The sequence below is a fragment of the Sphaeramia orbicularis genome, chromosome 6, assembly GCF_902148855.1.
Source record: "Sphaeramia orbicularis chromosome 6, fSphaOr1.1, whole genome shotgun sequence".
NCBI classification, from domain to species: domain Eukaryota; kingdom Metazoa; phylum Chordata; class Actinopteri; order Kurtiformes; family Apogonidae; genus Sphaeramia; species Sphaeramia orbicularis.
The window spans coordinates 10988870-11006369 of NC_043962.1; the positions used below are offsets into that span (position 1 = coordinate 10988870).

The following is a 17500-nucleotide window of genomic DNA, read 5'->3' on the forward strand; positions in this document are numbered from 1 at the left end:
GGAACACCTTCACCTCAGATGATAATGCCCCAATCCATACAGCTAGAATTGTTGAAGAATGGCATGAGGAACATTCTAATGAAGTTGAGCATCTCGTATGGCCGGCACAGTCCCCAGACCTCAACATTATTGAGCATTTATGGTCAGTTTTAGAGATTCAAGTAAGACGTCGATTTCCACCGCCATCGTCTCTAAAAGAGTTGGAGGGTATTCTAACTGAAGAATGGCTTAAAATTCCTTTGGAAACAATTCACAAGTTGTATGAATCAATACCTCGGAGAATTGAGGCTGTAATTGCCGCAAAAGGTGGACCTACACCATATTAAATTATATTTTGTTCATTTTTTTAAGGTGTTTCCATTATTTTGTCCAACCCCTGTAGAATGAGCAATATATCATGACTTTAACACCAAATCACCACTCATCACCTGGATAACTGTAGGTATGGTACATATTTTATTTCTGTTCTTTTTTTTTTTTTTTTAACCCTTTCATGCATACTGGTCACTACAGTGGACAGCTATTCTACAGCTGTTCTATTGTTAATTCATGGGTTTTGTTGTTTTAGTTCCATATCAGGACTCTTATGCATCATCCAAAACACTGCAACACATACAATTACTGTAACTTTGCTGCTCTTCATAAACCTGATCTGCGCTAACATGTTTTAGTGTGACTGTAATAAACAAACAATTTTATTTATTTATTTATTTATTTATTTATCCTCCTGAGACCCAGCAATGCATTTTGTCCTCTGTAGGGGACGAAAGTTTGACAGTTTTACAATAAAAATGCTGTGCATTGCAAAGGATATTCCATTTAAAAAATCAATCAATAAATACAAATACTTTTAAAAATGTATCTGAAAAAAACTGTTGCATGATGCAGTTTCCAATCAAGACAAATTTTAACCCTTTCATGCACGAATTGAGAACCTTAGTCAATATTTTTTTCTTGAGTGTTTTTGTTCCACTTTACGCATGAAAAAAACAATGCAATTGATTTTTCTTTTTTTTTTTTTTTTTTTTTTTTTTTTTTTTTATGAACGTATTTTTCATGGAGTTACAAAAATGTCCACTCAGCTGGACACCATGCATTTAAGTTTTGAAGCAAAGAAACATTTATTTAAAACTCATCATCAGAAAATGATAAACTGTGTGAAAACTATGAAATAAAAGCATTTTTAATGCCGCTAATTGCTAAATCGCTACCGTTTTCCACATTTTATCGTACTTTAATATTAGTTATTACTCATTTCATGAAGATAAATCCTCCTGAGACCCAGGAAATGGACAGTTTTAGCTTTTTTACTTTAACCCTTTCATGCATAGTGGTCACTACAGTGGACAGCTGTACAAAGGGGTTCTCTTGTATATTCAGGGATTTTGTTGTTTTAGTTCCATATCAGCCAACACAGTGGACACTTATGTATCATCCCATACACTGTAATTCATACCATTACTGTAAATTTGGTGTTTTAGACAAACCTGATCTGCAGTGACATGTTTGAGTGTAAAAAAAAAAATTGCTAATTGTTATTAAACTGTAATTAACAGTTTTTTGTTTTTTTTTTTTTTGCATATTATCTATATGCAAGTATTGTTAAAATGTGAGAAAACATCAAATTAGCAGCATTAAAAATGTTTTTACCTCATAGTATATCAGTAAATACATGTTTCTTTGCTTCTAAAATTAAACACACGATGTCCAGCTGAGTGGACAGTTTGTAATTCCATGAAAAATGGGTTCATTAAAAAAATATTCAATCACATTGTTTTTTTTTCATGCCTACAGAGGAATAAAAACACTCAGTAAAAAAAAAAAAAAAAATCTTGATTAAGGTTCTCAAAATTTCTGCATAAAAGGGTTAAACTATGTGTCAACAAATGTGGACATCATGCATGAAAGAGTTAATATACTAATACAATCAAATATATCCACATTAGTTTCATTTTGTAGTTCAAATCCTGCAACACTAGCTACGTTTAGTTAGCTTTTAGAGTTAGCAAATGACAACAAATGACCTACTCCAGCTAAAAACACACTCACACTTCTTACATATTGAACCTTTAAACTTACAAATGTCTACAGGGTGGGGAAGCAAAATTTACAATGAACATTTAGTTGATTTTTCTCAGCAGGCACTACGTCAATTGTTTTGAAACCAGACATATATTGATGTCATAATCATACCTAACACTATTATCCATACCTTTTCAGAAACTTTTGCCCATATGAGTAATCAGGAAAGCAAACGTCAAAGAGTGTGTGATTTGCTGAATGCACTCGTCACACCAAAGGAGATTTCAAAAATAGTTGGAGTGTCCATAAAGACTGTTTATAATGGAAAGAAGAGAATGACTATGAGCAAAACTATTACGAGGAAGTCTGGAAGTGGAGGAAGCAACAAAAAACGTACCAAAGCTTTTATTAAAGCTCTCAAATCCAAAATCCTAAAGGATCCAACCAAATCCATGAGAAAAACGGCAATTGAACTTGAGGTAGACAACAAGACTGTTAGAAATGCAGTAAAATATGATTTGAAGTTAAAATCTTACACAAGAACACCAAAACACTTGTTGACAACAGCAACAAATCCAACTTTAGCAATTTTTGGGAATCATGTTTATGGCCGCCTTCTAGCCCAGATCTAAACCCTCTGGATTCTGCTGTTTGGGGCGTTTTAGAACACGCTACCAATAGAACATCACACAGCAATGTGGACTTTCTTAAAGATACTATTAAAGAAGAATGGGAGAAGTTGTCACCCGAATATTTGAGGAACACTCACGCAAGTTTCAGGAAGCGTGTGAAGGCAGTTATTGAGAAAGAAGGAGGACACATAGAATAAAAACATTTTCTATTATGTCAATTTTCTTGTGGCAAATAAATTCTCATGACTTTCAATAAACTAACTGGTCATACACTGTCTTTCAATCCCTGCCTCAAAATATTGTAAATTTTGCTTCCCCACCCTGTATAGTCTAACCTGTTCAATGCATAGAGTCTATAGAGGACGTTCAGATACACAACCTGCATCTCAGAAAAAGGAGACAGAGGGGCAGGAGGAGGAAGAGGAGAAGGAGGTTTGCTGCTGCCAGGAAACATGGTGGAAAGTAGGCCTGCTCTCTCCTTTATAGTCCTTCTAGAAAACTCTCTAGCAGACAGTCTCTGCAGGAACAGCAGGTAATGAAGGAAAAGCAACTTTAAACACGGCACGTTCACTTTCATGAGCATGATTTACTGTAAATGAGTAATTCACCTGCTGCACTGGCTCCTCAGAAGAACGATCTAAACCTGAAGCCTCTGGTGCACAAGCAGAGAAACGGCCAGGTGTAATGTGAGGAGAAGGGAATTGTGGGTAATGTTGTTCAGTGACATTAGGACTTGGTGTGCGGAGTGGGCTTAAGGGGCTCGTAGAGCGGGAGGGGGAAGGAGATCGACTGCGACAGAGGAAACTGGGAGTCTGAGCAGCAGAAGTGGGGTTCTCCAGTAAACGGAGGTAGATGGATGGCTGAGAAACAGGAAGTAGACACGGACACAAACAGGAAACGGATGAGTGAGAAGGAATGAAGTCATTATGTGGTGGTCATGGCGGAAGTGTGGACGGGAGGGAATACCTGCCACGTAGGCCGAGGAGGAGGACACTGAGCAGGAGGAGGGGACATGTTAGTAGGGCTTTGCAAAGCGAGAGGTTCACCTCCTCCTCTTCTCATCATCATCAGTCCATCTCCTCCAGCCTCTGACAGAGGAAGAAGGACGTGGAAACAGGAGAAGAAAAAGGATGGATCATATGGGTCCTCATCATACTGAAGGGAGGATGAGAGTAAAGAAAAAGAAGGAAAGACAGGGGATAATGAAAGGGAAAAGAAAGGGGAAAAATTAAAGAAAAGAGAAAAATAGAAGAAGAATAGGAAAGGAAAGGAAAGGAAAAGGAAAGGAAAGAAAGATGATGATAAGAAGGAAAAGGAGGAAAAGGAAAGAAGACATGATGAAAGGAAAGGAAAGGAAAGGAAAGATATATGACGACAAGGAAGGAAAGGAAAACATATAGAGGAAAGGAGAGGAAAGAAAAGGAAAAGAAAGGAAAAATATATGAGGAAAGGAAAGGAAAGGAAAAGAAAGGAAAGGAAAAACTATAGGCGGAAAGGAAAGGAAGAAAGGATAAAGAAAGGTAAAACTATATGAGGAAGGAAAGGAAAAATATAATGAGGGAAAGGAAAGGAAATCACCAGTACCGTAAAACATCATCCAAACTAATCCTAAATCCTCCAGCTCCAGGACTTTCTCTCGTCGACTCCTCACATCCAACACTTCCTCACCTTGGTGCGAATCTTTCCAGTTGACGAGTTCTCCTCAAACTTGGCGAGCAGCTGAGTGGCCATGGAGCGGACCTTGTTCTCCCGCAGTTCTCCATCCTCACCAGTGGGGGGCGCACTGTGGCAGGACAACTGCAGCACAGACAGAACACAGAGGAGGCTGTAACAGCAGAACTGGGCTCTGCACAGTCACTACTACCTGTACATATCCTATTCATTGTACATACACTACAAACAAAAAATTAAGGACATTTTAAATTTTTGGGCTGTTTTTTTTCAGTTGGGATTCTTGCACGGCACTTTTTACCTTTTTGTGTGTGAACTGAAACACATTTTTTTAACGACCGGACATAGTTTTATTTACAAATGGCAAAAATGACAAAAAAAAGACAAAAAAAAAAAAAAGAAACATCCTTAACTTTTTGTTTGTAGTGTATCATCTGTAATAGAGAGCTAGCTTTTGTACATTCTTACTATATATTTTGTTCTTGTCAGGAGTTCTAGCATTACTTCAGTAGCACGTGTGTATTAACCCTTTCATGCACAGTGGTCACTCCAGTGGACAGCTACTCTACGGCTGTTCTCTTGTATATTCATGGATTTTGTTGTTTTAGTTCCATATCAGCCGACACAGTGGACACTTATGCATCATCACAAACACTGCAATTCATACAATTACTGTAACTTTGCAGTTCTTGATAAACCTGATCTGCAGTAACATGTTTTAGTGTAATCAATTGCTAATTGTTATTAGACTGTAATTAACAGTTTTCTGAAACAAAAAGTTTGTTTTGTTTTTTTTTTTTGCATATCCTCCTGAGACCCAGCAATGCATTTTGTCCTCTGAAGGGAACAAAAGTTTGACAGTTTAACTTAAATGCTGTCCATTGCAAAGGATTAAATTAAATTAAATTTAAAAATCAATCAATTAAAAAAAAAAAAAAAGATTTTAAAAATGTACCTGAAAAAACTGTTGCATTATGCAGTTTCTAATCAAGACAATTTTTTAGTGTAAAAAAGCTAAAATTGTCAATTTCCTGGGTCTCAGGAGGATATTATCTTCATGAAGTGAGTAATAACTAGTATTTGAGTAGGATAAAATGTGAGAAAACATCAGACTAGCAGCATTAAAAATGTTTTTATTTCATAGTTTTCACACAGTTTATCACTTTCTTATGATGAGTTTTAAATACAAGTTTCTTTGCTTCAAAAATTAAACACATGGTGTCCAGCTGAGTGAACATTTTTGTGACTCTGAAAATTAAATTCATAAAAAAAAAAATTCAACTGCATTGCTTTTTTCATGCCTAAAGAGGAATAAAAACACTCAAGAAAAAAAATACTGACTAAGGTTCTCATAATTCATGCATGAAAGGGTTAATATTTTATTCTGAAGCCCTTGCACAGTCCACTTTTTTCTTAACCCTGCGATATTTGTATTTTATTTTATTTTTCTTATACAGTCCCTTTTGCACTAAGTGTTCTGCTGTTAAATTGAACTGAGCTGCTAAAGTGATTTTCATTGTTCCTGTGACAGTAACAATAAAGATCTATTCTATTCTATTCTATTCTATTCTATTCTATTCTATTATGCTATTCTATTCTATTCTACTCTATTCTAATCTGTTCTATTCTATTCTATTCTATTCTGTTCTGTTCTATTCTATTCTATTTTTCTACTCTATTCTACTATTCTATTCTAATCTGTTCTATTCTATTCTATTCTATTGTTCTACTCTATTCTATTCTACTATTCTATTCTATTCTATTCTATTCTTTCTATTCTACTGTTCTACTCTATTCTATTCTACTATTCTATTCTAATCTGTTCTATTCTATTCTATTGTTCTATTCTATTCTATTCTATTCTATTCTATTCTATTCTATTCTATTCTATTCTATTCTATTCTATTCTATTCCATTAAAGTATTGTTTGTTGGTGTTGGTACCTCTGACAGGTAGTGGGTGCCCTTTTTTCTTCTCTTGTTGACAGAGTCTTCTTCCGGTTTCTTGTCGTCCTGTGACAATAAACACAAACATAAACATCACGGACCGTCCTCCTGACATTTAACACTAGAGAACGATGTTTCTGATTAGAGTCACATATACGACTCTTGAGCTAATCACACACAGTACTGTGGGATAAGCAGACTTCACAGATCCTTTTAATCACCGAGTCGGCTGATGGCTCTGCGGTAACTAGATAAGATAATGTGTTAATTACAAACAGGGCTTTGTTGACTCATCTAATCAAGACGTCAGGGTTTGGAAGAGTGTGACGGTGATGAATGGAAAAGCCAGAGCAGCAGTTAATTAGCTGGTTCTTTTATTCACAGTGAAACAGACAAAGAAAACAATCAGGAAAAGAAGGACTTTACATAAGTGGGTGTTGGATTTTACCCTGGGGATTCTCTTCCTGGGCTGTTGAACGCTGTGGTTGGTTTTCCATGGATATTCTTCACTGTTCTCATCTGGTTCTCTGGAAACTGGAATAGAAACACAGCCATTAGATTCAACAGGTTGAACTGTTTGTATCAGAGAAAACATACACATGAGAATATAGGATCTATTTTACATTAACCCTTAATCCGGCAAGTGACTATTTTTGGTTCATTTCCGCATATATTACAAGCTAGTGACAGCAACCATTACAGTGAGGACCCTACACTGCAAAAATCCAAATCTTCCCAAGTGTATTTTTCTCATTTCTAGTCAAAGTATCTTGTCACACTTAAAATAAGACATAATCACCTAAAGAAGAACTTTTCAGTGAGATATAAGAACTGATTTTTAGACAATAGATCTGGAAAATCTTATTTCAAGAAATCTTACCAAGATAATTTTCACTTCACGTTCATGCATGCTTCACCTGTTTTAACTGTCTTTTCTAGAAAAGACAGCACAGACCTCCGCCAAGGCAGATCAGTGCCCCCACCCCCCCAAATCACCACCAAAATTTAATCATTTGTTCCTTGTGCCAGCATCAACATTTCCTGAAATTTTCATCCAAATCCGGGACACTGATCTGCCTTGGCAGAAGTCTGTGCTCTTTTAACTGTATGTATTGTACCTTGCCTGTAATACTTTGAGGTTTTTAGAAAAAAATGTAAAGTGTATTACAAATAAAATTTATTATTATTAAATTTATTATTACTTGTTCCATTGGCAGATTTTTTTTTTTACTTAATTTAACATTTTTTTTTTTTTTGCTTAATTCAAGCAAAAACATCTGCCAATGAAACAAGTGAAAATTGTTAATATTTCTTGAAATAAGATTTTCAAGATCTATTGTCTACAAATAAGTTCTTATATCTCATAAGTTACTCTTTAGGTGATTATGTCTTATTACCTCCGCTGGGAGGTATTGTCATCACTTTGCTTTGTGTGTTTGCGTGCATGTTTGTTTGTTTCTTAGCAAGATAACTCAAAAAGTTATGGATGGATTTTCATGACATTTTCAGGAAATGTTGATACTGGCGCAAGGAAGAAATTATTAAATTTTGGTGGTGATGGGGGGGGGGGGGGGCAGATCTGTCTTGGCGGAGGTCTGCACTCTCCGAGTGCTGTTCATGTTTTAAGTGTGACGACATATTTTGACTAGAAATGAGAAAAATACACTTGGTAAAATTTTGATTTTTTTCCAGTGTGGGGTGACAATCTTAGGTCCAATGTGGTCTCCAGGGTCTGTAAGGTCCACCTCTGCATGAACAGTGAGTGGACCTGCTTTGTTAGGTACCATGAAGTAATGGTACTAACGTAAGGAATGATGTTCAGAGGGAGAATGTGGATGTGGACAGGGGTCTGGATCAGCACTGGTGTTGGTCTAATGTTCTAAAACACATGTGTTTTTCTTCTTCTTCTTTTTCTTTTTTGGCCAACTTGTGCCAAAACCAAGTTATCAATACGTTATCAACAATAGATAGAATGATAGATAGATAGAACGATAGAACGATAGAATGATAGATAGATAGAACGATAGAGAGAACGATAGATAGATCGATAGATCAATAGATAGATAGATAGATAGATAGATAGATAGATAGATAGATAGATAGATAGATAGATAGATAGATAGATAGATAGATAGATAGATAGATAGATAGATAGATAGATAGATAGAACCTGGAGTATTAAATTTCAAAGTGCACTAATCAAACACAGTTGATGATGATAAATAGAATTTAAACGCTAATACTAACCGTCGGGAATTTTACCGCGGTTTATCTTTATACTGGTAATCGTTACATCCCTAATAGTATATGAAGGCAAAATCAAAAGTACTGAAAAACAGCCCAAATAGGCTCAGACCACTAAGGGTTAATATTTGAATGTTTCTGCAACAGAAGGTACAGTGTGCTTATTATTTTATTTGTCTTTTTGTTGTTGTTTTTTTTTTCTAAATACAACTTGGTTAAATTCTTTCAGTGTGTGTATTAGTACTTTTTGAACATTTTGAGCACAATTTCAACAATACCGCAATAATAATGGTAATTGTGATCATTTTGGTCATAATAACCGTGATATGAAATTTTCATATCGTTCCGTCCCTAAAATCAACACTGTCGGCTCCTAATAACCCAGACTGTTCCGTTCAGTGACATCTGCCGTTGCCTGAGTTTACGGACGCTCTGTTCCAGCTAAAGCCTCCACTCCAACTCCTGCAGACAGTGTGAGGGAAGTCCCACTAAATTCCCACTCTGCACGGTTCACTGCCACTAAATCACTTTCCCAGCCTGTCAGAGGAGGGAGTGGGTCCACGGTGACAGCAGAGTGGCTGACACAGAGGGCCTTACGTGGACGTCACATGGTTTACAGCAGCGGCGGCGGGACCAGAGCCGTGGACCTCCACAGCTCCGACCGAGGGGCTGGATGTGGCGTTCGCAGACATAGCGTACATACCAGTCATGTCTCTGGCAGAGGCCGAGCTAACCGCTGCACAACGGTTGTGTAACGTGCAACTTTAGCTCCTGTGCTGGATAAAACTGCCCCTGAACCCGAGTGGTTTCAATCAACTGTTCCCACAGTTCACAGCGAGAGAAAGTTCACTAGACACAGCGTTGTACTTTTGTTTCACAGCTTTACTGAACCCATAAAGACCCAGAGCTACTTCTGGGGCAGTTCCCAAAGGAATATTTGTCTCCATTTAACCGTTCTTAACTGATTTATCACCATTTATTCTAATATTATTCTCTGTATTCTGCATTTTATCAGGTATTTTTCTATATTTAATTCACTGATCATGTATGAGTTTACAATAATTTCGATCTGTTTCTATTTGTTTCTTTTTTTTTTTTTTTAACACACATTTTGGTTATGCAATGTAAATACTGTCAAATGAGTTTATTCTAATTTGGTATAAGCCGATTTTGTTCTGTTTTGTTCATTGTTCTGGCTTGAAGTCAAAGGACAGGAGTGAGTATTTATAATGTTATTATGTTCAGTTATTTGATGATGAGAATGGGGTGGGATTAACCCGTTTAACCCTGACCATATTTTCAGGGGAAAAACGCCTAAACAGACATACCCAAAGTAAATGAAGAATTACTTCACAATAATAAGGTTCATCTGGATGTTCTTGGTGTCTGTGGACATTTAAAGACCTCACAGAATCTATTCCCATTGTCTAAAATATTGTATCTATTACTCTGCCTGAGTAAACTGTAACAAACTAAAAGAGAAATTACAATTTTTTATCCTCGCCTGTTTTTTTTCGGCTGGATTGACGATGATATGCATAAATTAATTGTTTGTGTTGGAGATTTTTTAATAGCGTATATTTCACCCCACAAAGATTAAAAATCATGTTTGAACATCAAAGTTTGCACTAAAATACACTTTTGATGTACTTTTAGTAACATCAGGGTCTAAACTTTGAGCTAAAGTTGAAAAAAACATTCATTGTCCTGATTTATTATATTTTTATAGTAGATGAATATTAATATAATTTTTTAGGCTCGCCGGTGGGCCGATAGGGCTAAAGGGGTTAAGTTTTTCTTCTTCTCACTCCTTTTCGAGTACAGATGAATGATTTTTTTGGGGGGGAATTTTGAATTTGCATGTATTCTGTAAATGCTTGAAATAAACAAACAAATGAATGAATGAATGAACAGTTACTGTATCAGAAACAGAGAAAACTGAGAAAAACTGACTTTTCCACCAAATCTATCATAAACTGAACATAAACTGAGTGTTTCCATCCACTGTCATTGATCCAACTCCATGGGTTTTACTGGTGAATCAATGTTGGAGAAGATGACGGTGTTTCCATGGTAACTACGGAGCCTCTGAACGTCCAAATGGGTCATATCTGATGACCATGAAAAGACGATAAACTGTATTTTACACCAATTATTTACTTGTATTGATAGAATTGGTGGATCAACAGGTATTAGACAGTTTAGATCAGTAGATGTATCTTAGTCACTTTCACACCTGTATGTATATAGTGTATATTTACTTCCATTTTCCTATTTGTACATATGCAAATCTTGTATTTTTTCTGCTTTATTAGTGTATTCTATTTATATTATTTATTGCTTTCATCTCTTCCTTCTTACTTTCCTTTTCTGCTTTTTTTGCTAGCGTTTTTTCAAGAGTGCTTTCATTTTCCCTTGTGGATCAATAAAGTTTGTCTAAGTCTACCCTTTCTTAAGTGATTTATCACCATTTATTATAATATGATCCTCTGTATTTTTCACTTTTCACTGTAAGTCATGTATTTTTCTATTTTCAGTTTCCGAATATTTAATTTAGATGTTCATGAAATTTCAGAGTAAATTCAAAGGTTATTCTATCAACACAGAGAAAACTGAAGAAAAAGATCATTCTTCAGTTAAATCTATCATTAACTGGTGAATCAATGTTGTAGAAGATGACGGTGTTGCCACGGTAACTACAGAGCCTCTGAACGTCCAAATGGGTCATATCTGATGACCATGAAAAGTTGAATAACTGTATTTTACACCAATTATTTACATGTATTGATAGGATTAGTGGATCAGCAGGTATTAAACCTTTTATGTCAGTAGATGCTTTTAGTCGCTGGTGGATGTTTGGGTCTTTTATGGGTTAAATTCCACCGCAGTTGTATTAGATTCAGTATTTAAATAGACATTGTTTTAGTTACTTCCCCCCCCCCCTTTCTTTTGGGGAGGAAAGGCACTTAAGTCCTGTTTTAACAGCTTTGCTTTGTCAAGGATTGTGTTACACATTTTTTGGTGGTCGAGGCAAAACAGTCTATCCAATAGAGCGGTGCAGACACTTCCACGCCTGTTTGTTTTGTTTGTATGGATACATTCCTTTTCCATACACTGAAAAAGCATTTCCCTGTAAGACTGTGCATACACAGATGTCTGCAGCCAAAGACTACACAGCATGTGACTGGATGTATTAAGAACAAATTTATCTTTCTCATTTTTCACTTTATTTTTCTGGATTTATTTGGCTTTCCATTTGCAATTAAATTACTAATTAACTAACTTAATCCTCAAAAACCTAAACAGTCGCCAGCAACCAAAAGCATCCACTGATCTAAAATATTTAATAACTTTTGATCCTCTAATCCTATCAATACATGTTAATAATTGGTGTAAAATACAGTTTGTCATCTTTTCATCATCATCAGATATGACCCATTTGGACGTTCAGAGGCTGTGTAGTTACCATGGAAACACCATCATCTTCTACAACACTGATTCACCAGTAAAACCCATGGAGTTGGATCAATGACAGCGGATGGACACACTGGGCTTATGGTCAGTAAATGATAGATTTGACTGAAAAAATGATCTTTTCTTCAGTTTTCTCTGTTTTGATAGAATAACCTTTGAATTTGCTTAGAGATTTCATGAACATCTAACTTAACTCTTTAAGTGCCAGACAGTTAAGGGGCTAATAAGCCTTAAAAGTGCCACAGAATTTGGCCGTTTTTCAGTATTTCGCGTCGTTTTTATAATATTTGAAGAATCCTGCAGAAAACCGCTCGGTAACATCCGACCGATTGCTGATTAGATTCAAAATGCACCGGACGCAGCCGATTCATTATTGATCATAATTTGCATAATTTATAATAATAATAATAATAATAATAATAATAATCTTTATTTATATAGCACTTTTCATACATTAAAAACTGTAGCACAAAGTGCTTTACATATCAGTTTAAAAATCAGTACCGCCCCCCACCCACACCCACCCACTCACCCGCACACACACACACACACACACACACACACACACACACATATACATGCAAACCCACAAGCTCACACATACTTAAGAAGACTGACTGAGCACGGGTAGACCAGAACAAAAATGTACAAGTAAAAGTAAAACATCAATTTAGGAGGCGCTGTCTCAGGGAGCCATCCGCACCAGGAGGCAGCCGCCGACCCCGGCGACCAGGCACCAGCAACACAGCCCCGCATCCCAACTAGTGGGAGAGGGCCAACTGGGACCCCCACCCACCAGAAAGGAGCAGACCCCAGTGAGAGAAGGCGCCACAGCCCCCGGAGTCCACAGCCGCCCCCCGGCATGGAGGGCTCCCTCTGATGAAACACCGGAGAATAAGAAACATTAAAAAGATATAAAAATATTATTCGGTCGCGTGACCTCAAATTCCCGTCTGCTTGGTCTCAAAAGGGGGACACAGAAAGAACGTCATCGAAATGTGAGAAAGAAATGGGGGTGGATGGTTTGTTTGTACACAAATGTGGCGTGTTCTCCAAAGCCGATCTGATCGGCCCGTGGCACTTTACAGGTTGTTTTCGTAAAGCCGATTTAATCGGCCCATGGCACTGAAAGTGTTAAATGTGGGAAATTAAATATAGGAAAATACTTGATTTACAGTGAAAAGTGAAAAATGCAGAGGATCATATTATAATAAATGGTGATAAATCACTTACGTAGAGGATAAAATAATAAATGCCCATAAATCACTTGGGAAAGGTTGGAAAAAGAGGAAACTTATTTAAAATGCAAAAACCTAAACAGCTACAGGCGACCAAAAGCATCTACTGATCTAAAATATCAAATAACTTTTAAATAATACTATTAATACATGTAAATAACTGAGATAAAATACAGTTTGTCATCTTTTCATAGTCATCAGATATGACCCATCTGGACATTCAAAGGCTCCGTAGTTACCATGGAAACACCGTCATCTTCTACAATATTGATTCACCAATAAAATCCATCTAGTCTGACAAATGACAGTGGATGTAGATGCTTCTTTTATGTTCAGTTAATGATAGATTTTGCTGAAAAAGTCACTTTTTCTGTTCTGATATAACAATCTCTGAAATTACACTGGGCTTTTATGAACATCTACATGATCAGTGAATTAAAAATAGAAAAATACCTGACTTTCACTGAAATATGTCGAGGATAAAATAAGAAACGCTCATAAATCACGTAGGAAAAAGAGGACACTTATTTAAAATGCAAAAACCTAAACAGCTACAGGCGACCAAAAGCATCTACTGATCTAAAATATCAAATAACTTTTAAATAATACTATTAATACATGTAAATAATTGGTGTAAAATACAGTTATTCATCTTTTCGTGGTCATCAGATATGACCCATTTGGACGTTCAGAGGCTCCGTAGTTACCATGGAAACACCGTCATCTTCTACAACACTGATTCACCAGTAAAACCCATGGAGTTGGATCAATGACAGTGGATGGACACACTGGGTTTATGTTCAGTTAATGATAGATTTTGCTGAAAAAGTCACTTTTTTCTGTTCTGATATAATAATCTCTGAAATTCCTCTGGAAATTTACGAACATCTACATGATCAGTGAATTAAAAATAGAAAAATACCTGACTTTCATTGAAATATGGATAAAATAAAAAAATGCCCATAAATCACTTGGGAAAGGTTGGAAAAAGAGGAAACTTAATTAAAATGCAAAAACCTAAACAAGTACAGGCGACCAAAAGCATCTACTGATCTAAAATATCAAATAACTTTTAAATAATCTTACTATAATGGACGTTCAGTGTCTGACGCGCGTCCGGATGTTTGTCCCGATGTTGCAGCACGGGAGGGCACTATCGTACAATGCCGCTAGTACTATTGATACATGTAAATAATTCAGATAAAGTGCAGTTTCTCAGCTTTTCAGCGGAATCAGATATAACCTATATGAGTTTGACAGTTCAACTTATTGACCAGTTTGTGTTTCTCTGCGACACAAACTGAACTGAGGCTGACCGTTGTTGTTCAGCGGTGAGTTCCTGAAGGCCTCGTAGAACTTGGACAGGTAAAGGACCATCAGCAGTTTGTCTGGCTCCGCCTCCGACGCCATCTCCTTCCCCGTCGTCACCGGTTGGATGCCGAACTCCCGCTCAGCCACGTCGAACGCCAGCTGATTGTTCCCCGCCACGTCCTCCTCATTGAGCGAGTCGAAGTCACTGAGAGAGAAGATAAAGAGTCAGAGGTGGAGCGGCAGATGTACATATGTGAGGTAGGAGCTTAGGTTTCTATTGTGGAACGTACTCCGATTTATTCTAAGAAATGGCTGCAAGGAAAGACAGTTATGTAATAGGAACAAAGAGACGCATTACAGCATGTCCTGTCACTGTCTGCAACAAAAAACACACTTAAAACTGAATTTTGAGCATGATTTTTTTTTATTTTTAAATAAAGGTTCAGTACGTAAGAACAGAACAAAGTTTAGGAGGAATGAAGGTGTAGGAAAAGTAGACGTTTTGGTGCTACATATCCAGATAAACTGGTTAAATCGGGTTATTAACTGACACCATATGTACACTGTTGTTTATGTATATATTTCTTTCTTTCATTTATGTATTATTTGTTTATTTGTCAGCACAATTAAAACCCTCCGGTATCCGGGTGTGCCTTTTAGGCACACTTTGCATTTCGTTTTAAAAAACTTCATATTATTTTTCACAATTTAACCCATAAAGACCCAGTGCTACTTTTGTGTCAGTTCCCAAATGAATATTTCTTTCTATCTAACCTTTCTTAAGTGATTTATCACCATTTATCACAATATTATCCTCTGTATTTTGCACTTTTTCAGTGAAAATCAGATATTTTCCTATATTTAATTCATTGATCATGTACTTTAAACACCATTCTGATATTACATTTGGGGTTTTTATATCAAAAACAGAGAAAACCTAAGAAAAAGTGACTTTTCTAGTAAAGCCTATCATTAACTGAATGTAAAAATGAGCATCTCCAGCAACTGTTGTTTATTGAAGTACATGGGTTTTACTGGTGAATCAATATTGTAGAAGATGACAGTGTTTCCATGGTAACTACGGAGCCTCTGAACTTCCAAATGGGTTATATCTGATGACCATGAAAAGATGAATAACTGTGTTTTACATCATTTACTTACATGTATTGATAGGATTAGTGGATCAACAGATATAATACATTTTATATCAGTAGATGATTTGAGTTGCCAGTGGCTGTTTGGGTCTTTATGGGTTAAATAAGGTTAGAATTCAAAAGTTGTTCATTTTTGCATGATCTTTCACGCATAGTGGTCACTCCAGTGGACAGTTACTCTACAGCTTTACTCTTGTATATTCATGGGTTTTGTTGTTTTAGTTCCATATCAACCAACACAGTGGACCCTTATGGATCATCTCATAAACTGCAGTTCATACCATTACTGTAACTTTGCTGTTCTTGGTTGGTTCTTGAGTGGAAATCAATTGTTAATATTTATTTGTTGCATATTACCTCCATGAAGTGAGTAATAACTAGTATTGGAATATGTTAAAATTTGAAAAAACATCAGATTAGTTGCATTAAACATGGTTTCATTTCGCTGTTTTCATATCACTTTATGATATTGGGTTTTAAATACATGTTTCTTTGCTTCAAGAATAAAATTCATGGTGTAGCTGAGTGGACATTTTTGTAACTCCATGAAAAACAGGTTGATTTAAAAAAAAAAAAAAAAATTCAATCACATTGTTTTTTTTTCATGCCTAAAGAGGAATAAAAACACTCAGGAAAAAAAAAATCTTGATTAAGGTTCTAATAATTCATGCATGAAAGGGTTAACATTCTGGCCACCAACTAAAATGTGCACATTGTAAACAAAAGAAAATTACCAGACTAGCATTTGTCTCCCAAGTGTGCCTAAAACGCACTATTTCTTCCATTTGATATGTATGATTAGGGCTGACCTGGATTTACAAAAATAAAATCAAATTAGAGCATAAAAATAAATTAATATGTAATATTTAACCCTTTCATGTATACTGGTCACTACAGTGGACACTTATTCTACAGCTGTTCTCTTGTATATTCATGGATTTTGTTTTTGTTTTGTTTTTTTTTTACACATATCTTTATTAAAGTTTTAAGACATTACATATTGTTTCTGACATGGATTGGTAACATTGTTTAGATCTCCCCTGAGTGTAATACTTATAGTTTTCACGCAATTATCAGTAAATGCATGTTTCTTCGCTTCAAAAATTAAATGTATGGTGTCCAGCTGAGTGGACATTTTTGCAACCTTATGAAAAGTAGGTTCCTAAGAATTTTTATTATTATTATTATTACTATTTATTTATTTATTTTAATTATTATTATTATTATTATTATTATTATTATTATTATTATTATTATTATTTTATTTTATTTTTTTTAAATTTATTTTTCATAAAAAAAATTTCAATTGCATTGTTTTTTTCATGCCTAAAGAGGAATAAAAACACTCAGGAAAAAAATCTTGATTAAGGTTCTCATAATTCGTGCATGAAAGGGTTAATAGTTTTATTTATAGGTGTGCATTTTATGCACACTTGGTGACAGATGCTAGTATTTTTAAGCAATTGACCTAGCACCAAAAATAATCATGTAAATTAACCAATGCTGCTGTTAATCATTGACATATGCCAGGCTGCAAAAATCAAATAATATGTAATCCACTTTTTATGTAGTATGTTGAAAAAATAATAATTTTTTTTTGTGTTTTTTGCATCCAAAAAAATGGTTTGTTTACATTACAAACACAGCATTTAAAGGGTTAAAAAATGTGACAATTATTGAGTATTGGGTATTTTTATTTACAGCTCAAGTTGATGAAAGAGAAAAAAGTGTAAAAGAATTAAAAACAAACTGTATGAAAATTTTTTTGCCATTATTCCACAAGTGTGCAAAAAAGGCACACTTGGTGC

General features: G+C 35.6%; 1 protein-coding gene across 1 annotated transcript in view; it reads right to left on the reverse strand.

Annotated features, from left to right (window-relative positions):
- Positions 1 to 17500, reverse strand: part of LOC115420571 (protein-methionine sulfoxide oxidase mical2b-like) — a 323437-nt gene that overhangs the window by 193629 nt on the left and 112308 nt on the right. The window contains 4 exon segments of the mRNA XM_030135922.1: positions 4323 to 4451; positions 6269 to 6337; positions 6720 to 6805; positions 14544 to 14743. Coding sequence (XP_029991782.1) covers positions 4323 to 4451; positions 6269 to 6337; positions 6720 to 6805; positions 14544 to 14743 — 484 coding nt within the window.